The following is a 26,397-nucleotide window of genomic DNA, read 5'->3' as shown; positions in this document are numbered from 1 at the left end:
TCAACTTATTAATGCAAACCACACTGTTGCCATCTACTCCGATGAGAATAAAAGCCACAATGGCTTCACATTCATTGTATTTATCCAAGAAACTCCCCTCGAGCCAAGGCAATCCATGGCATATTCTCATCCCAGCAACGCTGCATTAATTTGCGAGCATGTTGGATCTACGGAAAAGTTGGTCAGCACTGTACTCTACCAAGGGACCTAAAGCGACTAACCTGTTTCATGCCAGTTTTCTCTAGAACTTCGAATCGCTCCTGGATTTCCATTCTCTGTCCAGGGTCAAGAGCTTCACAACCCGCAGTGAACAAGCAAAAGAGGGTTCCGACCTCAGCAGATGCCCCGAATCTTATCTGTGCGAGGGCCTCTCTAAGCCCATCCAGAGCCTCCTTGACTGGTGTGGAAATTGGAGATGTGCCCAAGACGCGTCGGTGGAGATGTAATAAACCTGCGTAATAAAATGTTTTATCACTAGCGATGATGTCTGTAGCTCCTGACTCCCGGAAATGCCTTGAGCTAGCGTGAGCGCGGGTACGGAGCAGTTCAAGCTCGTTGGCTAATTCTTGCGCTTCAAGAATGATACTGGCCGAAGGCCTCCAACCGGAAATCCATATTCCCATCTCATCAAATCGTTCGTTGTCACACTGATGGACCAATTTCGCCAGCCTGGTCAAAAACAGACCCGTTCGGGGGGTGAAACCGGAGAAACAGTCAACGCAGTATTCATCCAGTCCCTCAGCTGAGCAGCATGTGCTTATAAGCGAGTAGTATTCAGACAGCGGTGGTTCCGTGTGTCGGCAGGAGAGGGTTCCCATAATGTCGAGATATCCTAACCAGCGAGCGAGGAATGGACCAATGCGATTTCCGGGGTACGTCATTTGTTCTTGACGTGCGAGGAAGAGTTCCCGGGCAAGTTTAAGATGACTTTGCCAAGGAATTGGCACTTCGAAGGTACTGGGTGATATGATCTTCAGGGAGAGAAGCATGATGGCCGTAGCAAGATGGTTGTCAGTGACTTTCTCATGCGGATCTTCCAGTGCTACGCGCAATGCAGGAAAGACATTGCTGACCAAGTGCGCGATACGAGTAGCAGGTTCTGGATGCTCCAGATATCTCGCACGGTGACTAGCGGAGTACGCTAACATAAGATTCAGTAGGTTCGAATCCCCAATAGCCACTGTTAGGTCAGCACACTGGCACGGGGTAGAATGATCAACGAGAATAGAAAGCAGACGTCCGTGACTCACTTGATGGTAGAACAGAAACAAATGGATTATCGCTACAGTCGTGCGGAACTAGCATTCTCGCTGTATGGTTGATAAAATGATGGAAGTACATCAGATTGATAGGCGTTTGCACCAGACTTGGTGGCAACGGCGATAAATAACGTGGGATGTTGATCGGTACAGGTGATGCGTAATAAGCAAACTTCGCACCATCCAAACTAATTGGTTTTAGCTCCGCGGACGAGGAATTACCAGGGCGATCGTTAGACGCCGCAGATGATTCACTTTGTGAGTTGATTAAATCCAGGGCGTAATTGATGTCAATGGCCGAATGGTCGTCATTCTTATTCAAATCTAGATCCGGGCGGCCACAGTCCAAACCATAATTATCTGTAACGCTGGTGAGATAAGCATGCCACTTCCTTTCTGCACTCGAAAGTCCTCCGGGCACATCAGCCTCATGGTCCATACTCAAGAGCTTAGAATGGCCAGTGGCCAGTGGCTCGCTGGTATGGACCTGCGGATGATCTTCAGATAATACAGGGCTGTTCATAATTTTGTTGAAGAAGTCCTCCGAGTTACTAGTCACGCCCGCTGGAATCGATTCGGTATCCTGGGCCACACTAGATGATGCAAAAAGCTGGGGATTCTTAGAAAGAGGGGACACACCCTCGTGAGGGTCTGATGGACTCTGAGACTGGTAAGGGGCATAGGCACTAACAACATCGGTAGGAGATGAATACTGTGAGTGGGGATACCCCTGATCTGGTGTGCCGCCTTGTCCGGGCGATGAATGGCTCAAAGGCTGTTCGGGGACGTCTGCAGTGTGTCGAAGGAATGAGTTGGGCTGCGACATGGTAGCTGGAGAAAATGCGAAAGGGGCAAAAGAACCAATACTGGAGCCCGTATCAGCCGGCGACGGGTAAGAGAAATCGTCCAGGGGTTGTGTGATTGACGACGGGTAACTGGGAGCCGCCTCTCTGGACACCACTGTGGTCATGTTAGGAGACAAGCCTGACCACGAGGCAGCTGCGTCCTTCCCGGGTGACGATGGACTCATATCTACTGAGCTCTTGCCAGTTGTACGTGGGGAAGGATTAAGAGACTGGTCAGGGATAGCGGAAGATTCATGGATATCATATAGCCCTCTAGGATAAGACGTTCCTATTGCCATTTCCCCTGTATACCCAGCTTCCCAAAACAGACTCTCTGCGACATGGTCCCCTGCAGTGTCTCCTCCCAAGGAACCAGTATCTTTGTAATGCGAAGCCAACAGCGTGGAGTCAGGCTGCATCATATCTGATGGCGAGAAGGCTAGTATGAATTGTCCGGACTGACCGCTAGACTGGGAGCTTGGAGAGTCTACGGAAGATCTTCTTCGCGTTCTACCTCCCCAGTTCAGTCTTATACTGTAGTCACATGGTTCATTTTGACGTCGACAATTCAAACAGGACGGCTTTTCTTCTCCGCTACATCTAAAATATTAGTGAACTAGTTAAGAAAAGTACAGAAAAGAAAAAGGATGAACACAAACCATTTCACTTTGCGTGCTTTACATGGCCTAGCCTAGGGATTTAGTAGCTAATTCATATACACACCGTGAAGTCATCACGTCGTCAGTATTCGTACGCACCAGCATCCTTTACGGGACCTTCGTTTTGGCTCCGGAGCGCCGGGCCTTCTCGGGCGAGGCATTGGATTTCAATAATTATTGGCCAAATAAAAAGACGAGGAATAAAAGATATAACGGCCAGAAGAAGTAATAGTCCGGGACTTGAGATAGTGCCGACACACTCTGCTCAGTAAGATCGCCATGCAGACCAGATGTAAGCTCACGGCGCCGATAGGATCTCTGAGGAAATATTCCTTTTTCGCCTTGTAGGGCGTTTCGGTTTAATCCAAGAGGACAGAAAGCGATAATCAACGAGGCACCCACACCTAGTATTCGTGGTCATCGAGGTGTGGGAAAGCGCCCGAGAACTCCTTTTACTGGTAGCAAATGCGGCGAATTGGAGACTATCTTTCTAGAATCTTTCGGTGTGAAGAATCAACCGGGAAGCGTGAAGGGAAAGTCCCCCGTTACGGCTGACTCTGTTTGTTAGTGCGGTGGTAGTTAGTAGGGAGTAGTAGCAATCGATTGTTGCAACAGACAAGGGCCTCGTTTAAGTTCGGCTGGTGAAACCAAGCGGAATATGGGTGGGACTAAGAAAACACGAGAAAAAGCGGAGGAGATACTGGCCAGTGGAGCATCGGATATCCAAAGACGATGCAGATAACTACTTTAGATTGGTGGCGACCTATCGGCCGTCTCAATCAATCGCAGTTGCGTATTAACCGGGGCGGAATCGTGGGCGGTGGAGCAGGTGATAGTGGCAGAGTTACCCATACGTAATGGTGATAAGCTGGTGTCTCCGGTCGGGACTCGGGATATCTATTCCTCCGGGACCCTTCCTTTCAGCTTAGCGGCGGGATCCTCGGCCACCGCCGCTTCCCAGAGATCCATATCGATATCGTCAGTGACCATCTAATTAAGATTGACTCTCAGAGTTAATTTATTTTGAAGTCCTTGTGGTTTATCGATTATTGGTGGTGGTGATTATCTTATCCGCAAACTCAACCATGGCTTTTGCTTCTATTACAGCCCAGTCTCTTCTCAAGAAACACCCATTACAGCGGATACACAGTCCATCTCGCGGCTTCTCTGCCTTGGTTCATGTATGTACTAGCTTGGTAGTTTTGAACTTCCCCTTAGCTAACTTACCCTCCTTTCAGTTACTGGGACTTTCCAGTTTTGTATGGTCTTTTAAATAGTAGGTTCAGAGTCTCTCTCAGTTATTTATAGGATCATGTTCGATTGTCGACCTCCATTGGTCGCGGTTGAGATGCCGCTACTACGTCATCGTCGTCACTCAGGCTGATCCTTGCGTTCAGTATGCACGAAAATCCCAACCACGCGTAGGTGCTACCTGTCCTATGGCCTTAGACATCCCTGTCAGTTAACATTTTGGTAGCAATGAGGCATATGGCTGGCATTTTCAGTACCTGACGGTCATCGGGTTATCCCTGTCCACGCTTACCTTCGCGATTGGTCTGCTGGCGGACGTAACCTTATCCGCGCGACTGTTTTTGATCAAGAACCTCCTGTCGATATGCAGTGCACCTTTGGAGGTTCTGATCAGCATTCTGTATTGGGGTCTCCGCGTGGTCAGTGCTTGATATGGCTTTCCAACCTCTCAGTTTCAATTCGCCAATTAACTTGTACTAGATCGATGAGCGTTTGGTGGTACCTGATTGGGCTGTCATACCTCTGAACGCAGGTAGGTCAAGATATTAAATACTCGGGTGTTGCGATCACTACTGATACAATCTCCCGTGAAGATATTAGTTTCCATGCCATCCCGTCCATTGTCCTTCTGATCGATCTCTTTCTGCTTTCCCCACCATGGACGATTAGTATCCTACCCGCCCTCAGCTTATCCAGTACCATTGCCTTTGGATATTGGTTCTGGATCGAACGTTGCTTCTCGTATAATGGATGGTTTGTCACACTATTCCACTCATACTGCCAGCCAAGCGCTAATCTCTCCAGGTACCCTTATCCAATCTTCGAGCAACTTCCTTTTGAAGGCCGCATCGGACTATTTGCCCTCAGCGCCGTCGTAATGGCTCTGAGTACCGGCACCCTGAAGTGGCTTTACGGCCGCGTGAATGGCTATGGGTCCCAGTCCAAGCCGCATTCCCGCCCTGGCGCTATCTCTCAGAATGGCAACCTTTAATCTGCGCGGTCCGTCTCAGTCAGCTTTAGAACTCACTGTCTTCAGTATCTTCAGCGAATGGTATCAGCAACAGAACTCTATACTTTTACTTCTATATATATAGAGAGAGCATTCGTATTTATCGGTCGATAGATTTATTATACATGTTGTTATAGAGAAATAAAACAGTTCGAGAGTTGTATTATTTCCCTCAGCGCATCAACTCCAACCTCGGGTTTCCCCGCATTTTCTATAGCCGAGACTCTAAATCACTAGTTATATAAGGAAACTTTATAAACAGTTCTTTAACAGGCCATGGTTCAAGCAATTACTAAATCCATTCAAAAAGAGTCTAATCTGTGTAGTAGTTCACCTCCAGCATGCAATACCTCCCGGCGAAAGACTACGATATTCCGAACATCGACCTCCTCTCCTTACTATTTGGTGCATAGAAACCCCCCTACCATCATCTAGATACTATACAACTAACACAACCCACAGATTCCCCTCTGTCACTTACCACGGAAACCACTGTTCTCCACGCCGAAGCCGCAGATCCAACAAATAACATCACCAAAGCCCAAGCCCGAACCATCACCAAGCGCCTCGCACATGTGTTCCGCACCGACTTTGGGATCGGAAACAATGGCGCCGGAAAAGACACAGTTCTCTGTATCTCATCGAACCAAGTACTTCTTCCAGCGGTGTTCTACGCCATCATCGCCGCTGGAGGTGTATACACCGCAGCATCGACGGCCTTTACACAATCAGAACTATCTCGACAGATCCAACAGTCAAGAAGCCAATTGATCATCGCTAGTGAGGACAACAAAGCGAAAGCTCTTAAAGCGGCGATTGCATGCGGGATTTCAGAATGCAGAGTTCTGATCCTGGAGAGTAGAAGTCACAAACATCTACTACGTGATACTGTTGACCCCGAGAGAAGCTATCTCGAGAATACTAAAGAGCTGGACTGGGAACGAGTCTCAGATCGAACCGAGTTAGAAACAAGACTCATCTGTCTCCTGTTTTCAAGCGGTACTACCGGGCCCCCGAAAGGCGTTATGCTGTCTCACATGAACCTTGTTTCTGAGGCGATTATCCCGCAATTGGTCCTTCGCGAGTCCAGAAAGGGAAAACCGCATCTTGAAGTCCCTTATCGAACTATTGGCCATCTGCCTACTGCGCATATTGCGGGCTGTCAGGGGTATTTTATTACTCCTGCCGTTGCGGGGGGCACTGTGTACTGGATGCCCAAGTTCAACATTAACCTGTTCATGGACTATTGTAAAATGTACCAGGTTACGTTTCTGGCCACTGCGCCGCCGATCTATCTTGCTGTTGCGGAGAGTCCTCGAGTCACGGACCATTTTAATAGTTTGATCCGAGCGGAATCGGGGGCTGCACCGTTGTCTACAGAGGTCCAACGACGCGCGGAGGAGAAACTGGGTTGTTCAATCAGTCAACGCTGGGGAATGACCGAGTCTACTGGGAGCGTGACTACGATGCCTTGGGGTCAGGCTGATAGCACGGGGAGTATCAGTCCTTTGCTTCCAAATACGAGACTTCGCATTGTGGATGAGCAAGATAAGGATGTTGAGCAAGGCATGGAGGGAGAGATATTGGTTAAAGGGCCCATGGTCACCAAAGGTTACTTCGAGAACCCAGAAGCTACTGCTGCGGCTTTCGCAGACAACAGATGGTTCCGAACAGGTGATATTGGCGTCTGGAAGGACGGCAAGATCTACATGGTGGATAGAAAGAAGGTAAGTCCATCTCTTACTGCATATCTACGCTGCGGTGACAAACTAATATACTACCAGGAACTTATTAAGTACAAAGGACTTCAGGTCTCCCCAGTAGAGGTAGAGGCTTGTCTCCTTAGCCATGAATGCGTAGCAGATGCTGCTGTCATTGGAGTGCCAGACCCATCAGCACCTGGGAACGAGCTTCCCCGAGCATATATCGTGGTAGAGAACAATAGAAGCATTTCTGAGGAGGAAGTAAAGGCCCACGTCGAGGCAAATATGGCGCGCCATAAACAACTTAGGGGAGGCGTGGTGTTTACAAAAGAAATCCCGAAAAGCTCATCCGGAAAAATACTTCGACGGCTACTAAGGGATCAGACAACAAAGTCGACGGAGCCACGGGCGAAACTATAATGTTACCTAGTAAGCCTGTGGACAAGAATGCATCTTCCGGACACTACCATGGTCAACAAGAAACCCTGTAGTTATGGTACGACCCATGTACATATACGTATGCATACGACGTTGGTGGACCGTGAATCATGGTGTTATTCTCTAGCTCCAGCTACACTCTATGCTTTGTGGACTTTCAATATAGATCAATTATACAACTTTAAAGGTGGTGAATAAAGCATATATTAGTACAATTGAGGTCCAGGCATATGCAAGAGCTACCAATAGGTCCTGGAAGCCCGAAAAGGAAAAAAGAAAGCCGCATTACCAGCTTACCAGGGCTGTCCACTACCTAGATAAGTACAATTACAGTATTCTTATATGCATTGTTTACTGAAAACCCCTCTACAGGATCTTCACATAATAACTTAAAAAAAAATGACCTCATACCCCATGAGGAAACCATGCCGCTTACATAATCCGATTAAAGCTTCATCCGTTACATTAGCCAACCCCGAACTCAACTCCGCATCAACATCGACGACAATCACCTCTGCATTTTGCCTACAACACCCTCCAAAATGCACGCAACTTCGATCAGCGCCCCAGTGCGCACCGCAATGATGTTCGGACGCATTTCTCCCAAAGCCCTCCCCTCGGTTGCATCCCCAGCCAATTCAACGGCATTGTACCAGACCCTCTGCCAGGCACGACCGGCCAGTACCTCCGCACAAATCAAGACCAGCTTCAAGGCGCCAAGCGCTCGTCCACAGGTCCAAATGCCAACTTACCGTGTTGCATCAATGCGGGCGAACTCCACAGTCTCCGAGGCAACTCGCAAGGAAGCCGCCAAACTGACCTGGAACTCGTTCTTCCAGCTCCGCGCCTCTCGTCGTCGCTATTCGCTCGCTTCCTCGGTTGTGTCCTCGATGGCTAGTACTGTCATTGGTGTGCAGGTTCTTTCCAGCCAGGATCTTGAAGCCTTGGGCGCGCAGGTGATGGGTCTGGACCCCTTCGTTGTTCTGGGAATGGCTACCGCGGCTTGTGGTGCTGTGGGATGGCTCATTGGGCCCTTTGTTGGTAATGCGGCGTGGGGTTTGGTTAATCGGCGGTATAAACAGGCTTTCATGATCGTGAGTTCTCTCGTTCTCGGTCTACGACCGATCTGCTTGGTTGGTCGCATCGTTACTAACCCGAATCCCATCACAGAAAGAGAAGGAGTTCTATGACCGAATCAAGCGCTTCCGCGTTGATCCCTCTTCGAACTCCATCGCGAACCCCGTCCCTGATTACTACGGCGAGAAGATCGGCAGCGTGCAGGGATACCGCCAGTGGCTGAAGGATCAGCGTGTGTATAACCGCAAGAGGCGCAACTTTATCCTCTAAATACAGTCATTCTTGCATTTGTGATGGCGAACAATTAACATAGAAGCCCGTAGTCTGGGTTTCTCTTATGGCATTCTACATTCCGGTCCTTATTTCCTTTGTTTGTGGTTCCTGCACCCCTTTCCTGTATGAGTATTCTGACAATGTCGATCTGTATCTGAGCGATTACTTCCCTTTACTAAATTTAACCTGTATACGGTTCATTATGCTTGTTTATTGACATTGTATGGCCAGTCGGGAACTACTTTCCCAAGTATAGCGAACTAGCCATTTCAGTCCACTCTGGACCCTGGTGCCGAAGGCGCAGCTTCAAAGACAAGAGATACTCTTTGCTTCCGTTCTACAACTTAGAATCCCCCTTCACGATCTTCGGCTTCCTGCTAATATCCGCCTCAGACCACCAAGGATAAATCGCTGGTCCATTATCCACCAACGTATCCTTGAAATTCGGCTTCCGCTTTTCAAAGAAAGACATAACACCCTCCTTGTTATCCCTATCAAAACCCAAATAAGTCTCAAAATCAAGCAAAATATAACAAAAGAAAAGAAAAGAAAAGTTAAAACCAAACATACCTAGACCCAAACATATGATAAAGAATGGGCGAATCCAACAAATGCGCCTCCTCTGCCGACTCAGGGCCCCGCCAGATAAGCGCCCGATTTAGTCCGTTCGCCATCGTGCTCGTATTCTCCGCGATGTCGGTCGCCAGCGCCAACGCCCGCGGCAGGACCTCCGATTGCTCGGGGAGTGTCTCGGCAAACAAGCCCCCAAAATGCGGAGACGTGGAGGGGAGAACACTCCCTGTGGACACGAGGTAGAGGGCCTTGCTGTAGCCGATTAGTCGGGGGAGGAAGTATGCTGAGCAGGATTCCATGGTGATGCCTCTGCGGGCAAAGACGAAACCGTATTTGCTGGTTGCGTGGGCGACCCTGTGAGAGGATTTCTGTTAGTATTGTTTTGAAGGGTTGTCTGGTGTATAGTTAGTTAGTAGGTGATGGAATTGTTTACCTGATTACAGCAGGTAGAGTCATGGTCATGCCCACGCCGACGGCGGAGCCTTGCATTGCAGCGATAGTTGGTTTGCTACAGCGGTGGATTGCGAGGGCTACTCGGCCGCCACTGTATCAATTTCAGTATGTGTCATTCAATCGAAAAGACGATATACTAGGGTAGTATGAAACTTACCTATCTCTATGATCCACCGGCCTCTCATCACGCCCCTCCGGGAACCCAATTTCCAAATCCGCACCAGCACAGAACGTATTTCCGGCACCGGTCAAGACAACTGCCTTGACCCGCTCATCCACATCAAACATGGCAAAAACCCTCTCCAAATCCTCCGCCATGGCCCCGGTAAAGGCATTGCGCTTCTCCGGACGATTCAATATGACCACTACAACGGGTGTTGCGGTTTCAGCCCCTGCCGGGTAGTGAGAGACCTTGATGTGTGTTGTTGGGAGCTTCTCATAGGAAGGAGGGATCACAATGGATGGTGTGTTTGAGGACATTTTGGTGTGCTTGTGTCAATCTTGGATGAATTTGTCGGTGTATCTGCTGCCATTCCCTTTTTTTTTATGTGGAGCGTGGTGCCGTTTATATTGAGTGGTTAGGAACCCCTCATCTGCTATGTTCAATGCAGGATATAATAATCGGTGTGGTGCGCAATGGGTGGGATTACTGATAGAAAGGCTTCTTCCGAGGCATGCTCGGTAACTGCGTAGTTTATGGGGGTGGAGTCAAAAGTCCGATCCCCCGCAAAATGCGGAGAAGCCGGTCCTCGGGATTTTCTTACTAGAGAGTCGTCTCGTAGATTATTCTACATTCTTAAAATAATCATATGTTTACCAGATAACCGGGTGTTTTTTCTTAATATAAAGCCAATACATAATTGAAGTGAATATTTACTTTCAAGTAGATAAGAGAAGCAAAAGGGTGAACCAATATTAGACAGTAGAGAAAACTAAGTACTAAATAATACTAGATTATGCCAGTATACTGCGTAAAGATAAAAATGATATGAGATTTACTGGGCTATGTTACCTCTGCCATAGTAACTACATGGAGAAAGTTCTATTTACAAATCAGCATCACAGAAATGAAAATCTTTTCTTGGATTCTTTGTATCTCGATGCCACAGACATCGGTTGCTTTACCTAGAACTTTTTTTGCTGATCAGGACAGACCACTCCTTATTCTTATGGTCACCACCGGGTGCTCCACTCGTGCAACAAGTGCCGTCCATAACTTGGCCGCTGGTGATGCCATTGCAGTCATCTGGGGAGCGGGCATGATGCGAGATAATGTAGTTTGCACTCCTCAGAGCTGTCCTCGCCAAGGTTTATTGCATATGTTCGCTCATCCTCACTTGGATTTCCCTTGCTGCATATCCCTTCATCTTGTACATGAACTTGCCCTCAAGCAAGTTGCCAATGTGAGCCTTGTACTTTCTCTCAGCCAAAGTCCTGCTCTGCGAAGACAGATCATCTTCTCCAAACATGTCAATCATCGAGCCCATGGAGACATTCCAGATTCGCCATGATGCATTGTCCTGTGCAGTTGAAAATAATTCTGTGTAACTGCTGAAAGTCCTCTCATCTTTGCTCTCCTTATAGCCTATTTCTATTACCCTTCTGCTTTCGTCCGTGAGGAGCTTTTGCGGACGTGCTAGCCTTTTCACAGTTTCAGTCTGGCATTCGGTGAAGCTGAAACGAATCATGGGGCTTCGCCTCTCTTTTCAATGGGAACTGTCCCATATTATGTTGCATCTCTTAAATTGCTGAAAAGCTTAGCCATTAGCACCCCGGTCCGTCAAATTATCGACACACTAAATACGGCAATACCCTACAGCAGTAAAACACACATCTGAATTGTTAATGCAGGAGCAGGCCAATAGGAAATGCTTCTATGAGTATTGTTAGAAATACCTGTGAGGGAGACAGGGAGGGTGGGGGGAATGAAAGAGGGATTAAACCATCGTATTATCCTGGCTCAGGTGCGCAAGGCATGCCCTATATGGAGAAGACTAGCCCTATATCAAAATCAATCCAGATTGCCAAGAACATTAGACTAATGCAATGGAGAACGTACTCATGCAGTTATGCGAACACGGTTATCAGTGGAATGTTGTTATCGGGAACCAAAGCTGCGGAGGCGAGGTAGCTAAGAATAATACAAAGAGAGAAGATATCAAGTATTTATGTGATGCATGGACCAGACTCGGGTATGCGGACTATGATGAACACCAAACGAGAATGAACTGTCTGCATGATACCTGTGGTGAGAACTTCAGCTATGATGCCTGGGTGAGGAGCGATTTCACAAATTGGCTCCAATCTTGTTCGTATAGCAAAGGGCATAAAGGCCCATACTCCCATCTTGTATAAATACCTGATCGACAACAGTTGACCTCTCTTTGGGATATGAAAGGTGTACAAATGCCAGTTCCATGGTTTCAGGACAAGGAACGGTTAGCTTCGCTGGTCTAGGATTCTGCTTTGTTTCCATATTCTTGTTTCTCTCACCTTCATGAAGTCAGCTCGTAGCATATAATTTCCACGATGTATCGTATCTATGGATGACTACTTTCCGATATCGCAGCGTTTTCCACCTCTAGCTTTTATCGTCGGAGAGCCTTCCTAGCGCCCCTTGCCCTCTATGCATGATGCGTACTCTTTGCCGTGCTCATGGCGCCTGACTTACACCCATGATCCATCGAGCTCGTTGCAGGAGGTCTATGTAGCCCTCACTAAACACGCCGAATGGTATATGTACACGGTGTTCGGAAGGGCGAGCATAATTCTTGGATTCTACCGCAGATGTCATCACTAATATATAATATACCTATGAATAGCACAATGGAAAAAATAGTTCAGGTTCCTTTGCATCTGGGGAAAGACCGGTTTCACTGTAAGTTTTACCCAGTTGCCTGTGATACTAAATGCAAGCCATAGAATAGAATTTATACCCAGTCACCTTGATATAGCCGTGGCTGAGTTCGGAGCTGACTGGTGGAAGAGTCTGTGGTATTGTTTTTATTTTGCTGTTTTCCATTACATGTTTTGGGATGACATAGCACTATTTGACAATGTAAAGTCAACTACGGCGAGATGGCCGAGCGGTCCAAGGCGGTTAGTACCACTATTAAAGTCTTATCTTGACGAACAAATCAACTAATAATCTCTCAGCTGGAGTAAGGTTCCAGTCTCGAAAGGGGCGTGGGTTCAAATCCCACTCTCGTCAACATCTTTTTCTTTTTTTCTTTTTTTCTTTACCCCCCCGTCCCCTCTCTCTCCACCTCTCTTATCTTTTTAGATCCTGTTCCTCAACCCACTAAAGTTCATACTTATATTGGACCGAGGCTATTAAATCTATCCACACATGCGTCCTGGTCCATGGAATGTCAATCCAGCTACTTGTTTCCATGGCGCGTTATTTTAAGTCTATAGGCAATGTACACCGTGTGTTGTCTCGCGACAAAGGTACCAAAAAACACAGCCTCCTGCCACAGCTCAACTGGAATGCCCATGACAGATCGTCGCGGAATCCCGACGCGAACAGACACATTATTGGGCGCGTGAAAAGCCCCCAAACGGGGAAATGGTGTTATCGAGGGGGACGATCTTGTATCAGTTCGATCAGAATGTCTCAGGCCGGCAGTAAACTGAAATGGCAAATGGTCCCTGCCAGTTGACCCTCCCACCAATTGCAACAGATAAATCAAGTGAAACCCCAACAGGGCTGATGCTGTGTAATTGCTTAGTGAAGACACACGTAAAGATAGTAACACGGGACTCCAAAAGGTTGCTCCACCTGCAGTATTAAATGAGCTTGATAGGAGTGAAGACTCGACGGACACTCCACAGCCCCGTTGCTTGTTTCTGGTCCCAAGACATTTAGCGTCCACTGGTCTTGTCCGAATCGGGTCAAGATCCGACAAGTCTAGTCCCTTTTTCTCGTCTGGAATATCCTTCAAGGAAAAATTTCCATGATTATTGTAAGCACCCCATGCGCCTGCCCCGTTTCTTACTTTTCTCTTGGTCTTTTCCCTTGTCTCTCACGACGGACGGACTCCGGTCTAAACCTTTTTAACCCGCCCCAAGTCCCAGGAACCAGGGACATACTTTACTACAGATCATTCCCGTGGATTTGTACATATCTCCCGAGCATGATGTCCCAATGCGTCGTTTCCTTAACAGAAAGCAGAGGCTTTCCCTAATCACCTTCGCCATCTTCTACTTCATCCTCTTTTTCATCTGTCGCGCCAACTCCGCCCGCGACCCAGGCTCATATTTCTTCCAGCCACACGAAGGCTACCGTCCCACATACAGCCTCACCCGGATCCAAGAATCCCTCCATTACCTCTCGCGCTACAACCAAACAACCATCACACCCACAGACCCCCATAACCAGCCAACAACGCAGGAACATGTAGACCTCTGCGTGGGCATTGTGACCGTCAAACGGCCCCTCGCCCAAAACATAGACTCCACCATCGCCTCCCTCATCGACAGCCTCAGCCAACACCAGCGCTCCCAAATCTCCATCCACCTCCTCTTCGCCCTCACCACGCCGACAGACCACCCAGACTACAACCACCCCTGGGTACACAACACAGTCAACCGCATCCTAACCTACGAGACGCAAAACATCTCCTACACCACATCCTACCTCCGCACCCTAGAAGGAAATAAAAAATTTACCCCGGAGAAATCCCTCATCGATTACGCCCTCTCCCTCCGCTCCTGCTACGACACCACCGACGCCCCCTACTTCCTCATGCTGGAAGACGACGTCGTCGCCCAGCGCAACTGGTTTCCCACCACTACTCAAACCCTCCGCAGCATCGAGGAGTGGGTCCATCGCGGCATCATAAACCCCGACTGGCTCTACCTCCGTCTCTTCTACACTGAGAAGTTCCTCGGCTGGAACGCCGAGAACTGGAAGGTCTATCTCCTCTGGAGTCTTGCGGCTGCCGTCGCCGTCGCCGCACTCTGTCTTACTCTGAGAAGGACCGTGCGCCCCGCCCAGGAGATCCTCTCGAACACCTTTCTGGGGCTTGTTTGTTTCGGCGCTGTGCCGGCGGTCATCTTATTGTATTTTGCCTCTGGGCGGGTGACAGTACAGCGACCCATGCGGCCCGGGGTGCATCTGATGAATCGGCATGGGTGTTGTTCGCAGGCGCTGGTTTTTCCTCGGGAGAAAACCCCTGCTATTCTAGAGTATATGAAGAAGATGGAGGATGCGACGAAGCCGAAGCCGGTGGATTCTACGCTGGAACGGCTGGCGAATGAACATGGGTTTGATCGGTTGGCGATCTCGCCGCCGCAGATGCAGCATGTTGGGGCAGCCTCGTATAAAGAGGACGAGAAGAAATGGCGGAAGGGGGAGTACTCGGTTCGCGGCGCGCATGGGGTTTGGAGTATGGAGTTTGAGAAGGCGTATTCTGAGTATGAGGCGGTGCCGTATGGTGGACATATGGTTGATACTTATTGGCCGCAGTAACGATGCTGGAGATGAGGAACGGGTTTGACGATTGTGTTTGAGATGGGAAGCTCCTCGAGCTTTTATGTGGATATATATGCTTATGAGAGGGCATTATGTCAATGAGGTTTTATGATTGTACATAGTTATGAATTACATGCTTGCATCCTTTAGATTTGTACCATTTGTTAACCCTGGCGATTACAATGATCAAGAGCCATAGCATGATAGTGAGATGAAGACTTAACACTCAATAAGGCGCATTGCATTCTTCAGTGTTGATTTCAGCATAACAAAAGAGCATATTGCAGCTATAGTAATACAGACCCCAGTAACTCTACTGTCTTTGTAAATAATGCAGGCAAACAATAACCAAGGCAAAGAAAGACATTGAACCGGCTCAAGACATCCTTGGCTAATACAAAACCCTGCAATGAGTTAACGCACATAAAGGTCAATTTGGTACAAGTGACTTACCTCACGACTCAGAGTGATACAAGCAACGGCACGTAATTCGAGTCCAATTGGGGCAAACTCCATACTCGGTAACCATGATAACAATGCTACTTCAATGTTCCCTTCCCCCATCCTCTGATCCAGCCGGGAATGTACCGGGCATATGGAGGTTTCCTTGTGTGGATTGCTCTTGCTGATTCGCAGGCGACGCAGGGTTGGAGCCGGTTGGCCTACGAGACGTATATCCACGAGTTGTTTTCATCAGCTTTACTGTCTTTCATTACCATCGCACATAGTCGCACTCACGCTGTATCCCATTTGGTCCAAAGGAAAACATAGCACGATTCCTTCCAGGCTGCCCCCTACCCGCCATAGTTGCTAAAATGGAGGCCGTGATGTGAGCTTAGTCACATAAATTAATGGCTTGTAGGGGCTCACCAGGTTCTCCTAAGTCTTGCTGCGGTACAACTCTCTCACGCGGCATGGGTTCACGTGGTGGAAGCTCTGATGATTGCTGTTGTGGTCCTAGCTGTTGCAGCTCATGCCCCTGGGACTCTGGCTCTTGCTGTCCTGACTGTTGCTGTCCAAGCTGTTGGTGTTGCTGTACAGGATGGTGAGATCCTTGCTCTTGTGGCCCTTGCTCTGCTCGCTGTTGCTCGGGCGTGATCGTCTCACCACCACTAGCTGCCAAAGGCTCATCCACACTTTGCTCAGTCCCATGCGAGTCATCATCATCATCATCATCATAGTGAGTAACGACGAACGGACTGCTGTTCCTAGTAGTCTGATCCCGAGTCCCGTTGACTAGTCCATTACGTCTTCTCCGACGCCTCGACTCTCGGGACGGGCGGTTAATGATAGCAGGATTGTAGATATCACCGTTCGCATTCATTCTGGGCATCAGGAAATGCCGAATGCCTCTTCGGACACGCTGATTCCACTCGTGTACCGTCCGCCAGAATGCACCCGGTAATGCGAGGATATTCAGGAAGAGTGAAATATACAGTAAAATTATGCCGATGATGTCGGTTATGATATTTCCGAGTACGTCAAAACACATTGATAAAGGGTGATAGAAGGCAATTGTGAAAGGAGTGACTGATGATAAGAGAATGGTTTTAACTATTTAATGGAACTAGACGTATGACTGGTATGAATGGGATGTATATTGAGTGACGGGAGTTGGGAGATGAGCATCCATCTTGTAGGGCATCGTAGTTTATAGTTTGAAGGGGAAGGAGCCTTGTAGAGCTTGCTTCAGAGTGTATTGTCTTTGTTTTGCTCAGATGAGTAGGAGCGACGATATATGGAGTATACTTGCAGTGGTAGTAAGACTTTGGGGAGTCTGAGGCAAGTAGTACTATGGTATCTGGCTAGGGCAAGGCCTTTGCGGGCCAACGGAAAGAGCTAGCCATGCTGTATGGACAGGAAGTATAGAATATACTACCCAGGTATCTAATAACAGCATATTGCATACTTTAATTGTATAAAACCAATGTAATCATGATCGCAGTGATTTTGGTACACAATGACCAAATGCACAATTGCTGAAGTTGAAGGGGCGTAGCGATATTGCTAATGGATAATGGAATTAAATGGATACGGAGTAAATCCACTCAATCGCCCTGCACAGTGGATCCACCAAGTGGCCAGGGACGTGGGGAATGAGACCCCGAGCACATTTACTGTGTACGTACGGAGTAACTACTACGTACTACGTAGTAGTTTAGTAAAATGATCTCAGATCAGGTGAACACCAGTAGCCCTGCCCAAAGACCAAAGAGGAAGGGCGTCTGATTAGATAAGAGACCAAAAAATCACATCATTCCGCAAACGTGCAGAAAAACCGCCATCACGCGCCAAGAGCAACGGCTTTCATCATAAGTTCTTTTTGGGTTCTAGAGGGGCTGCTTCTTGGCCCCGATCAACTTACAGAATTTTCCCCCTTCGCCACTGCGTGTTAGTTCCTGTTTACCTCAATTTCAGCTGGTTCCTATTTTCTTGCTCCATTTAATTATCTGGAGTCCCATCTGAGACCCTCCTATTACCTGAAAACCCACTGCGCAAGCCCACTACGTACTCCCGATCGCAACCCTTCCCCGCCAACGCCCTTTATACATCCGGTTATTCACCTTCTCCCGATCAGATACTCGCAACCATGAGTCGCTACGTATCTCACGGCCGTGGAGGCGCAGGTACGTAGACCAGTGGAGTCATGTGAATTTTTGAACTCGTGTTGACAAGGCGCAGGCAATATCTTCTCCGGTGAAAGCCATACTACCCCGAAAGATCTAGTCACACCCACGATCAAACAAGATATTTATACCACCGGTCGCGGCGGCTCAGGAAATATGGTCGTAAACGATCCCCAGCGCCCGGAGATTGCGCGCGAGAGTCAGGATGTAGAGGCGCCGCCATTACGTGTCGAGGAGGCTCCTCATCACACTGGACGGGGTATGTTGTCGACGGGACCTAGGTTGTATTGGCTAGCATGCTGATCGTGACTCCGATGTATACAGGTGGTGCTGCAAATGCGTATATTCCTTCCCCCGAAGAAGAGAAGAAGGCTCGCGAGCAAGAGGAACAGTTGCGCCGAATTCGCACTGCGTCCAGAGACCGATTGAAGGATGCTGAGCGTGCCGCCGAAAAACGCAGCGAGTCGTCGTCAAGCTGAGAAAATGTAACTATAAATGGCATGTCTCGAGTCGCGTCCTTTTGTCTGGAGTGGTACCCTGTTTTCTCAGTTCAGCCTTCGTTATACTGATCGGTGGGACATTGAATTGGTCCTCGCGAATGCATCGATCGTGGCACGTTAAGGAGCGGAGCGCTGCTGGCAGTGCATGATTTTTGACTTGTGGCTCGGAGAGAAGTGTCGCCGATGATCTTTCTTGTGCCGTCTCGTTTCAATGTCTTGTTTGTCTCGTCTCTCGCCTCTTATTCCCCTTCCTTTTCTTACTTATTAAATTTAATGAATACCCATGTTTGTTTTGAACCGGAGGAGTGTTAGGAAGTCAGAAGAAATCAGCCAGTCTCGGTGGTTTAATACGGTGCTTATTTATAGCTTTCATTATGATGCACCAATGACTGCGATGAGTCTTATCGCTTCTTGTCCGCGCTAACTTGACCTGTGCAGCACATCTGCATCTAGTCGACCGAATAGAAGTTCTGGATAAGATCTACGGCGTACTAGTCGTCCATGCTTATGATGCTTGAATGGGCGCTCCAATAAAATTCCATAGTCTTATCACGATGGAATTCTCCCCTTTATACTAGTCAAATGATCTGAACTGTGATTAACTAAGGTCATTCCATCATGATATACATATATGCACAATACGAATAATAGCCTGATCCCAGGCCTGCTGCGATCCGTTGCCTGGTAAGGGCAACCATCTCCAATTGAGCCTCGGTAAACGAATCCACCATCCGATCCTGTACTCCGTGCGCCGCTAAGCCTGATTGTCTTCGATTGGTCCCTTGCATTTCTTAAGAAATGCCGAAATATTATCGCTCCAATGTGAAGGGCATCGGCTACCCTATGCATGACTCGTTGTCAATATGCCATTAGTTGAGAAGCGTAGTTCAAAATGACCGGGTGTCCCCTGTGACTGGCTTCCATGACAATGTATTAGAAGTGCGTAGACCATTGTCTCACCGCGGAGGAATATAGCATCCCGTAGCATCGAGAACCCAGTCCATAGACTGCTTCGATTCCGTGTCGAGTTGTTGGCCAACTTGCCTAATCAGTCTAGCTCCCCATTCACCCATCCACCAATGTTCTCTTAAGGAGTGAAGAATCACGGCAAAATGACCGACGACAATTAGAGCGAACGGCTGTCGTTCTCTAAGCAAGTCAATGAATCGCGGTGGAATCTGAAAGATCCACTGAAATGCGACAATCATGATCTCTCCGCCTCTTGCAAGCTTGTCCAGCGATTCTCCCAAGTACTTAATGGTGGGGCTATAAACATCACTCTCATGCTCCGGGTCCTGCCGGGCCAAGGCCGCGTTCATTCTGTTGAGCGCCATTATGGCGAGCCGTGAAGTGTCGGGCATGCGCGGTGGCGGATCGCTGGATTCAACTAACTCCTTCATCTCCCCTATTTTGACCCGGTCGATGATCGCTGGTATGGAATCCCCTAATGCTTTGGTGAGTCGGAATACTTCGCAAAGCTCGTCTAAGGGGGTTTGATCTTGATGCGGTTCTATGGTGAGAGGAAGAGCGAAGGCAGACACGATTGATATATGGTAAAGAGCAAACACTGCGTTTGAATTGGAGTCGTTCAGTTTACCCTTCACCTTTTCCAGGCCGACCCGGGCCTGGCTCCGATAAGACCGTGCTATCATCAAGTAGCTTTCCTTGGTAGTACCGCTATTATTGAATGCGAGGTGGAGCGCCGACAGTGCGAGAATACCATGCATTAGGAAGGGGTAGTGCATCGCTTCTCGAGGCACGACGACACGCCATATCCAGTCAACCGTGTCATCTCGGGAGATAGAGCGATACGTTGCCGTACACCATTGGACCATGAGCTCTAATTCTTCCATATTGAGCTCTTTAGGTGTAGAGACAGCATTGATGTCTTCCATCATGATTCTGTATCGAGAGGAAAGATAGTGGCTGGTAGTTGGTGACGATGTTTCGGTAAAAGATAAGGAAGACGATGTATATAGACGAGCTTTGGTCCTCGAGCACCTGTATCGCGATAGGACAAATAAATGAGAAGACTGGGACCTGTCCTATACATGACAGATTAGTAGGCATGTGAAGTAAGACAAAGACGCCTCAGGCACGCCGGCTAAAGAAACCATGTAAGCTTCGAAACATACCCCAGTCCGTCGACACTTGCATTCACTACAGTCAATCCGAGATGATCCTCTGTGATTCCGCCGCGCAGGCATTTCTCCAGAGCAACTTGAGCGGTAGAGAAAAGCGGGAGCCGTTCGTCATAAATTTTTTCACCGCAATAGCATGCGGCTGATTCTCTTGACGTTCTTAAGACGGTGCATCTTTACGAGACCGAAAGAAATAAAACCCCGCAGAGCTTTGGATGTTGCACTAGGTATTTATTGTATCTGCGCCAGACTAGTGTTAATGAAGAGGATGATTACTCCGAGTGGGTCTATAATTTGTTGCTTTACGAGATCTTCCCTTGGCAAAGCTCTTGTTTGTTGGCTTTCTACGTACGACGCCATGGAACGAATGCATGTAAGGCTATCTACAATATCCCTAAGTAGGAAAGAGGTGTCGATGAATCGAGACTCATTTTCGACGATCGATTACGCTCGCGCCCTTGCTAACTAGACAAATAGAAACGCTCGGGACCAATCAAGATATCGCAAGACTACCATTGAGAACAGAAGATTGGCAGTTAGTAGTACTTAGGCGCCCGAAGACTCTCCCACTCCGAGTGCCTACTACTAGTACAGGGTTCCGTCTGGGACATCTTACTATAGGTGCTATGGAGCAGTCCTCGGGTTACTCTTTTGAGGAACAACTTAAACGAGAAAATGCTCCAGGAGTGCCGATACTAAGAGTGGGGGGGGGGGGAGGCCCGTCCGAATGAATCAACTTGTACCTCCGCCGCAATTGCACGCGGTAATGGTGGATTATAGGATCTCATCGTCATGCCATGTTGGGACAAGGGCCGGGCGCCGAGATCCACTCCACCGACACTAGTCTCAACCGGGTATCGAGCGGCGAGCCCTTCTTTTTCCGTTTCCAGTAACAAGTATTCTTGGTCTTCGCATCCACCAATGATTGGATTGATACTTCAAGTCGACGACATAGTACACATGCGCTTTGTTCCATGGTTGACCGGTCAGATTGAGTGCCTATCGTGGGGTAGTGCTTTCCACGCGAGGAGTTACGAAGATTTGCTCTTTCTTTGCCAACTCTTATGGAACAAAGCGAGATAGGCTCATCCATTGCCTTGGGCCTTGGGGGTTTTCCAGAATTTTCGCTAGCAGCATGGCAGGACGAATCTCTTATGACTGGACAACCACCGGCGACCCACCCTATGGTTGGCCCAAGCTCTAGTAGCGAAGAGGTCATGCATGCGATCCTCCACCGTACACGTAAGATGGCTTGTCGTGAACCTAGCGAAATGAGGGCTAGATTTGCCATTTCCGTCATCAAAGTCATCATAGGCCGAGTCGGTCCTGGGCTCAAACATGCACTGACAAGGAACTTTAGACTCGGTCATCATCAGTAAAGGAGCGCTCGCTCAGATGCCTATCCTCAAGCGGCAATTGCAGAGCTTGTCATTCTTCGCATACAAAGCAACTGCTACCCTACATTGTGGCTACAACGCTGGCGGCCATACAGCTGGTGGGTCGGGGAACTCCTTTCGCATATTGAAACCCAATCGGACCTGCTAAACCGGCGGTGGACTTCTCATTTACGCGTTACTTATTTGTCCCTTAGCTACTATGTGTTATGGCTTAAGGATGTACATGGTCTCTTTCCCCTTATGGAACCATAGCCGATACCTTTTTCATACCGCGCCCCGCTATAGTTCAATATCCTAATTCGGATAGAGGAGCATGTATGCACATGTCGATCTTGTGCTCAATCTCCGTTACACCAAACGGTCAGTTGGCATATATAATAGAAGGATTTATGCTTAATACATATTTTCTCGATGTCGGTACTACGTCTTCTATCCCCTCAAGTTTAACGGACCTCACACCGGATATAGATTAGCACCATCTTGACCCTTTGTTGTATATACACGTCACACATGATCAGCATCTCTTTATATCGTTGTGATACACCTTCGAGGGCCGTTATTTCACTAAACAATGACTGCTGCCCCTGGATCGTCTGAAGGTTACCCGGGACAGCTCCCTAAAACCAGCCGCGGTCGAAATATAAATCCCTGCTCTGCAGCTCCTTCATAATGGACATATTGCCTGTCACGACGTCGCCCTGAATCGGTCGAGATTCGTTCAACAATTTCATCAAACGCTGCATTAACAGGGATAAATACAATAAGACAGGACATCCATATGACATTGTCAGACTTTTATCGGCGACATATCGAGACCGAAAAGTACGTTCGGGTGGTTATTGAATAACAAACACCTGGACTTGTTCTCCCAAAGAACATTGGACCAGGTTCGCGTTATATTTAGTGCTGACTGGCAGTTGTACTAGTAAGGCCTAGTTTGTATGACTTTCTTGAACGGGCAAGGTGCATAGATTTCAAACAGCCAGTAGCTTTCACTATCGAGTATGACTGGCAGGCTACTACTTAATAGATTTGTTTATATATGACTCATAATCGCTCCCAGAAGGGTCATGCAGTATTTGAGAAGCCTGTCTACGGCTCACAGGCAGCAGGAACCGACTTCCTCTCGCCCGTGGCCACAGATGAGTAACCGAATCTCCGCTGAACATCAACCTACAGAGAAGGACGGATAAAGTAGATATAAGAGTAGTACACAGAAAGCCCACTTGCACAAACAGACGTAAAACACCAAACCACACGGTCCAATAGCCCTACCATCCTGGCTTTACTAAAGCTAGATTAGATCAGCATTACATCGGCAGATACAAGGACAAGTCTTCCTTCGCACAAGAACGCTTCCGAACAAATGTCCGCTTTATAAGCTAGTGCATGCTATAAGCCAAAGACTAAATTAGCCCTAAGCACGTCATTCCTTACGCTGCGTGTGAGGCTCTTTGCCGAGAGATCCATCCTTCTCCGCTACGACCATGATCCCACCACCCATGACAGCGAGGGGATTGGTTTAGAGTGGGGCTCGAATGCTTGCCTTATGAGAGTGGGGGGCCTTGAACTCTGTTTCTGAAGATGATAACTGGGATTATGAGCTTGATCACCGTGATTGCTTAGCGGATGTGCTGTATTTGACGTTATGAACCACGTCCAACGGTGACGCTTGCCGATCATCAGACCCCAGTAGCGAGTTTGGGCAGCTTTCACCTGTATGTTTTATATTTATTACATTTCTTTGATAGATAGTCCTTCAATCACATTATCTACGTCGTCCTTTATATGTGACTACGGAAAGAGATCATTGGTAGCAGTGTCGCCGCTGACGATTACTCATGATCATTAGACTATGCAGAAGCTTTAGCCATTCTAACAACTTCACGCTCAGTGCTTGATGATTCTAGGTTTGTGAAGCGAAATTCCTGTTTACGGGATCTAGGATCGGTTGAAATCCAGCGTTAGTCACATGAACGAGACTCTCCAAGTCGACGATTAGGTTTATCTAGAGTTCCCATAACAGGTACATGTACTAGTATTCACCGGCGTGTTCAACATCGGCGCCAAGGATGGATGGTGATCGTACTATATGAGTTCAACGGTGAAAATTGTAAATCGTCGATTAGTATTAATTTAGGTGGGGCTATTGTAAGCTAGGATCTATTGCTTATTGGTCTTGAAGATGTTGTTGACCGGAAATGTGATATCTGCTTGGTTAAAGGTTGATTGTGCTGTATTTGTTTATCGTCATCATCGCGATAGCAGGTTAGGTAATCTTCGAGGGTATAAAGTTTTGCGCGAACCAGAAAGAAACAAGAAGTCCCATTCGACATAAGGGGGTATGACGTAGAACACCCGAGAAATTCATTATGAACCCTTGACGTTATCATTCGATATATATAGGCCATGAGGAGGTGCTGCGCCCCAATTTTTAGCAGTTCAATGACGCGGGGGTCACGAACAGTTCTCGACGTGGGCGAGCAACGGGGGGACAATGTCTGCAAAAGTAATTTAATTTAATTTAATTTAATTCATTAATTATTTTTATTTTTATTTTTATTTTTATTTTTTTTCAAATTCTTTTCTCCATGGCGGCCTCTTCCTCGCCTTGAATTACTGATAGTCGGAGTAGACTCAACACAGATACCCACCCGAAACCAAACAATGCATTATGCGACAAGGTCCAACTGCCAAAAGTCTGTCAACAGATCATTAGGCGTGCAGAACAAAAGGATTCAGGCATCCTGCCGGTCGAGGATGGAGGGGTTACCATGGACTGCAGAACGAGGTGGGAGAACCGCAGACGGGGAACTGCAGTCCCCGCTCCCATCAGTGTGCGCGGCACTGCCGGTGGTTGTACCCGTAACCCGACTTGTTGGCAAACTTTTTCTCGGGCATCGCTTTGGTGCGTGCCAAGGACGACGGATCTGCTTAGCGCTGCGGATGTTGCTCTCACCGCCCCAGGTAAAAGAAAAGAATCGGCCGAGTTCATCTCATGGAAGGGAGAGGGAAAAAAAGGGAATGAAACATAAAATCAAGAGAGAGAGAGAGAGGGAATGGGTGAGACAGTACCTTATGCGGCAGGTGTATCTTCCCTTATCTTTTCCCACAGAATCTGAAAACGGATCGCGCTCGGATCAAGCGTGCTTGGCTTTAACCCAAACCGGAGGACTGCATGGTTACTCTGAGGATCATCTTTATGACAGCCGTAAAAATAAATTGGATGCTGAATATGGCAGTACAGATTGGTCGGGGCAATTATTTTGGCCTCCACTGGACTAGGGTTTTGCCGCTGTTGGGCTGCTGGGCATTTTGATCTAAACCCCTCCGTCGTTGATCATTACATATGCGGAAACCCCACGGACTGGAGATAATTTGAAATACGTAGCTGCTCAAATGGTGGAGACAAAAATTCAAAAACTGACTGGTTGAGATAATCTATATAAAAGAAAATAGAAAACTCAAACGGAGAACAGGGGAAAACAATTAACGAAGAGCGTCTATGAAAATGAGAACAGGTCGAATATACAAGTATCTTTTGGTGAGTCGATAGATCGTACGTGATTATCGGGATATGCCCGGTATTTGGCGGTTAATTTCTTACATTCCGGCGCTACGCCCAGAAGGGAGGAAGTCTGAACCCGACGGTCTGGGTCGAGGTTCCTGCGGCGGGCTGATCATCGCCTAATCCGTGAGTCTTGTTGCTGCATCTCGTCAGAGAGTAAGTCATTTAGGGAAGAACAAAGGCGAACCCAAATTAGTATTTAAAATAGTAGCAGAAATAGAAGGACGTGGCGAAAAAAAATCAAAAAAGGTACGAAAGAGATGAATAAAATAATACACCAGATGTTAGGGTGTATGAGCAGGAGTAAAGAAATGAATTGTATGCAAATAACTGAGAAAACATAATACTGCTGGTTGTCTCGGAAAGAAGATGATCGCCAGAAGTTAAAGTTAATAAAAATTTTAATGATTAAAAATAGAGGAATAAATTTCTAAGGGTATGAGCTCATCCACAGTCGAGTTCCTCTCTCATTGTCTGGACCTCTCGTGACTGTCCACGCTCTCCGCTTCGTCATTCGGCTCTCTCACACCTTTTCTTCCCTCTTTTCCCACTTGCTCTTCCCTCACAAACTCCACCACACCCAACACGTCCCGACTTCAGTATCAACCCTTGGGTCGATCTGCAGCTTCTGACTCACACCGATTATATCCAAGTGGCCTCTTTCTTACGACCCTGAAGATTAACGTGGACGCTGTGTGCGAACCTTTGGTCCTGAGGTCGATCCGTGGAAGGCCTAGCGAATCTCCCGCAGTTTGACAGCTCCTTCTTACGGCTCAACCACAGCGATCGTCACTTACCCTTTGAGCAGAGTGGTAGCACGCGTTGCGAATTGACTCAACCGTACGTGATTTAGAAGATAAACACTTGGGTGATCGTGGTGATCGTTCAACTTATCGCTCCAATAGCTTAGGTCAGTCGCGCATCCTACCTAGCGGGTACGCCCCTCTTTCGCCACTTTTTCCCTGGCGCCCTCTCAGAAATTGCACCCCCGCAACGATCATACCTCTCACCACTGCACGCGTCTCTCCCCACAAACAATTTACTGTGACCCGTACCGTTGTGTGCTGTATTTTCTAATCAGCTCGCTTCAGTATCTGGAGTTGTTCCAGCGCAGGTCGAGGACCGACAAACTTTCAACCTGTGCTCGC

At 47.9% G+C, this 26,397-nt stretch overlaps 11 protein-coding genes and 1 non-coding gene across 12 annotated transcripts; 8 read left to right on the top strand and 4 right to left on the bottom strand.

Annotated features, from left to right (window-relative positions):
- Positions 1-80: 80 nt before the first annotated feature.
- On the bottom strand, positions 81-2,229 carry BDV38DRAFT_268912 (fungal specific transcription factor domain-containing protein; the record flags this gene model as incomplete). The annotated part of the gene is made up of 3 exons (XM_032056866.1): positions 81-167; positions 222-1,180; positions 1,251-2,229. 3 exons carry the CDS (start codon positions 2,227-2,229, stop codon positions 81-83), a joined length of 2,025 nt encoding a protein of 674 aa, XP_031916842.1.
- Positions 2,230-3,741: 1,512 nt separating this feature from the next.
- BDV38DRAFT_239368 (putative integral membrane protein) lies at positions 3,742-5,186 on the top strand. The gene is made up of 7 exons (XM_032053757.1): positions 3,742-3,944; positions 4,002-4,039; positions 4,161-4,184; positions 4,241-4,433; positions 4,495-4,546; positions 4,608-4,767; positions 4,819-5,186. Exons 1-7 carry the CDS (start codon positions 3,849-3,851, stop codon positions 5,003-5,005), a joined length of 750 nt encoding a protein of 249 aa, XP_031916841.1. The 5' UTR covers positions 3,742-3,848; the 3' UTR covers positions 5,006-5,186.
- Positions 5,187-5,364: 178 nt separating this feature from the next.
- On the top strand, positions 5,365-7,146 carry BDV38DRAFT_279749 (acyl--CoA ligase; the record flags this gene model as incomplete). The annotated part of the gene is made up of 3 exons (XM_032059104.1): positions 5,365-5,428; positions 5,486-6,750; positions 6,808-7,146. The coding sequence occupies 3 exons, from the start codon at positions 5,365-5,367 to the stop codon at positions 7,144-7,146; spliced, it is 1,668 nt and encodes a 555-aa protein (XP_031916840.1).
- Positions 7,147-7,666: 520 nt separating this feature from the next.
- Positions 7,667-8,787, top strand: BDV38DRAFT_239366 (presequence translocated-associated motor subunit PAM17). The gene is made up of 2 exons (XM_032053756.1): positions 7,667-8,258; positions 8,335-8,787. The coding sequence occupies exons 1-2, from the start codon at positions 7,707-7,709 to the stop codon at positions 8,509-8,511; spliced, it is 729 nt and encodes a 242-aa protein (XP_031916839.1). The 5' UTR covers positions 7,667-7,706; the 3' UTR covers positions 8,512-8,787.
- A 64-nt stretch (positions 8,788-8,851) lies between these two features.
- Positions 8,852-10,192, bottom strand: BDV38DRAFT_289831 (enoyl-CoA hydratase/isomerase family protein; the record flags this gene model as incomplete). The annotated part of the gene is made up of 4 exons (XM_032061341.1): positions 9,698-10,192; positions 9,521-9,631; positions 9,085-9,441; positions 8,852-9,005 (listed from the first exon to the last, which is right to left on the bottom strand). Exons 1-4 carry the CDS (start codon positions 10,018-10,020, stop codon positions 8,852-8,854), a joined length of 945 nt encoding a protein of 314 aa, XP_031916838.1. The 5' UTR covers positions 10,021-10,192.
- Positions 10,193-12,612: 2,420 nt separating this feature from the next.
- BDV38DRAFT_t62 lies at positions 12,613-12,751 on the top strand. Its single transcript has one exon. It is a non-coding gene; the product is annotated as a tRNA-OTHER (tRNA).
- A 755-nt stretch (positions 12,752-13,506) lies between these two features.
- On the top strand, positions 13,507-15,164 carry BDV38DRAFT_239364 (uncharacterized protein). The gene has a single exon (XM_032053755.1). The coding sequence runs from the start codon at positions 13,688-13,690 to the stop codon at positions 15,011-15,013; it is 1,326 nt and encodes a 441-aa protein (XP_031916837.1). The 5' UTR covers positions 13,507-13,687; the 3' UTR covers positions 15,014-15,164.
- Positions 15,165-15,244: 80 nt separating this feature from the next.
- BDV38DRAFT_239363 (uncharacterized protein) lies at positions 15,245-16,232 on the bottom strand. The gene has a single exon (XM_032053754.1). It carries the CDS (start codon positions 16,193-16,195, stop codon positions 15,974-15,976), a length of 222 nt encoding a protein of 73 aa, XP_031916835.1. The 5' UTR covers positions 16,196-16,232; the 3' UTR covers positions 15,245-15,973.
- Positions 15,245-16,232, top strand: BDV38DRAFT_239362 (uncharacterized protein). The gene is made up of 2 exons (XM_032053753.1): positions 15,245-15,826; positions 15,887-16,232. The coding sequence occupies exons 1-2, from the start codon at positions 15,612-15,614 to the stop codon at positions 15,897-15,899; spliced, it is 228 nt and encodes a 75-aa protein (XP_031916836.1). The 5' UTR covers positions 15,245-15,611; the 3' UTR covers positions 15,900-16,232.
- Positions 16,233-17,606: 1,374 nt separating this feature from the next.
- On the top strand, positions 17,607-18,122 carry BDV38DRAFT_279744 (DUF3602 domain-containing protein; the record flags this gene model as incomplete). Its single annotated transcript, XM_032059103.1, has 3 exons — positions 17,607-17,643; positions 17,699-17,902; positions 17,968-18,122. The coding sequence occupies 3 exons, from the start codon at positions 17,607-17,609 to the stop codon at positions 18,120-18,122; spliced, it is 396 nt and encodes a 131-aa protein (XP_031916834.1).
- A 977-nt stretch (positions 18,123-19,099) lies between these two features.
- Positions 19,100-20,350, bottom strand: BDV38DRAFT_268907 (uncharacterized protein; the record flags this gene model as incomplete). Its single annotated transcript, XM_032056865.1, has 2 exons — positions 19,100-20,188; positions 20,279-20,350. The coding sequence occupies 2 exons, from the start codon at positions 20,348-20,350 to the stop codon at positions 19,100-19,102; spliced, it is 1,161 nt and encodes a 386-aa protein (XP_031916833.1).
- A 3,904-nt stretch (positions 20,351-24,254) lies between these two features.
- On the top strand, positions 24,255-25,209 carry BDV38DRAFT_239352 (uncharacterized protein). Its single transcript, XM_032053752.1, has one exon. The coding sequence runs from the start codon at positions 24,349-24,351 to the stop codon at positions 24,964-24,966; it is 618 nt and encodes a 205-aa protein (XP_031916832.1). The 5' UTR covers positions 24,255-24,348; the 3' UTR covers positions 24,967-25,209.
- The last annotated feature ends 1,188 nt before the right edge of the window (positions 25,210-26,397 follow it).

The sequence above is a fragment of the Aspergillus pseudotamarii genome, assembly GCF_009193445.1.
Source record: "Aspergillus pseudotamarii strain CBS 117625 unplaced genomic scaffold BDV38scaffold_10, whole genome shotgun sequence".
Taxonomy (NCBI): Eukaryota; Fungi; Ascomycota; class Eurotiomycetes; order Eurotiales; family Aspergillaceae; genus Aspergillus; species Aspergillus pseudotamarii.
This window is presented reverse-complemented; position numbering and strand designations above follow the sequence as displayed.

Excerpts from the sequence above, each read along its gene's own strand:
- BDV38DRAFT_239368 (XM_032053757.1), top strand. The coding sequence starts at position 3,849 with ATGGCTTTTGCTTCTATTACAGCCCAGTCTCTTCTCAAGAAACACCCA. Across the intron at positions 4,185-4,240 it reads CACGAAAATCCCAACCACGC|CAATGAGGCATATGGCTGGC; the intron begins GTAGGTGCTACC and ends ACATTTTGGTAG. Across the intron at positions 4,434-4,494 it reads TGTATTGGGGTCTCCGCGTG|ATCGATGAGCGTTTGGTGGT; the intron begins GTCAGTGCTTGA and ends AACTTGTACTAG.
- BDV38DRAFT_239366 (XM_032053756.1), top strand. The coding sequence starts at position 7,707 with ATGCACGCAACTTCGATCAGCGCCCCAGTGCGCACCGCAATGATGTTC. Across the intron at positions 8,259-8,334 it reads ATAAACAGGCTTTCATGATC|AAAGAGAAGGAGTTCTATGA; the intron begins GTGAGTTCTCTC and ends ATCCCATCACAG.
- BDV38DRAFT_239364 (XM_032053755.1), top strand. The coding sequence starts at position 13,688 with ATGCGTCGTTTCCTTAACAGAAAGCAGAGGCTTTCCCTAATCACCTTC.
- BDV38DRAFT_239362 (XM_032053753.1), top strand. The coding sequence starts at position 15,612 with ATGGAGGTTTCCTTGTGTGGATTGCTCTTGCTGATTCGCAGGCGACGC.
- BDV38DRAFT_239363 (XM_032053754.1), bottom strand. The coding sequence starts at position 16,195 with ATGATGATGATGATGATGATGACTCGCATGGGACTGAGCAAAGTGTGG.
- BDV38DRAFT_239352 (XM_032053752.1), top strand. The coding sequence starts at position 24,349 with ATGCATTATGCGACAAGGTCCAACTGCCAAAAGTCTGTCAACAGATCA.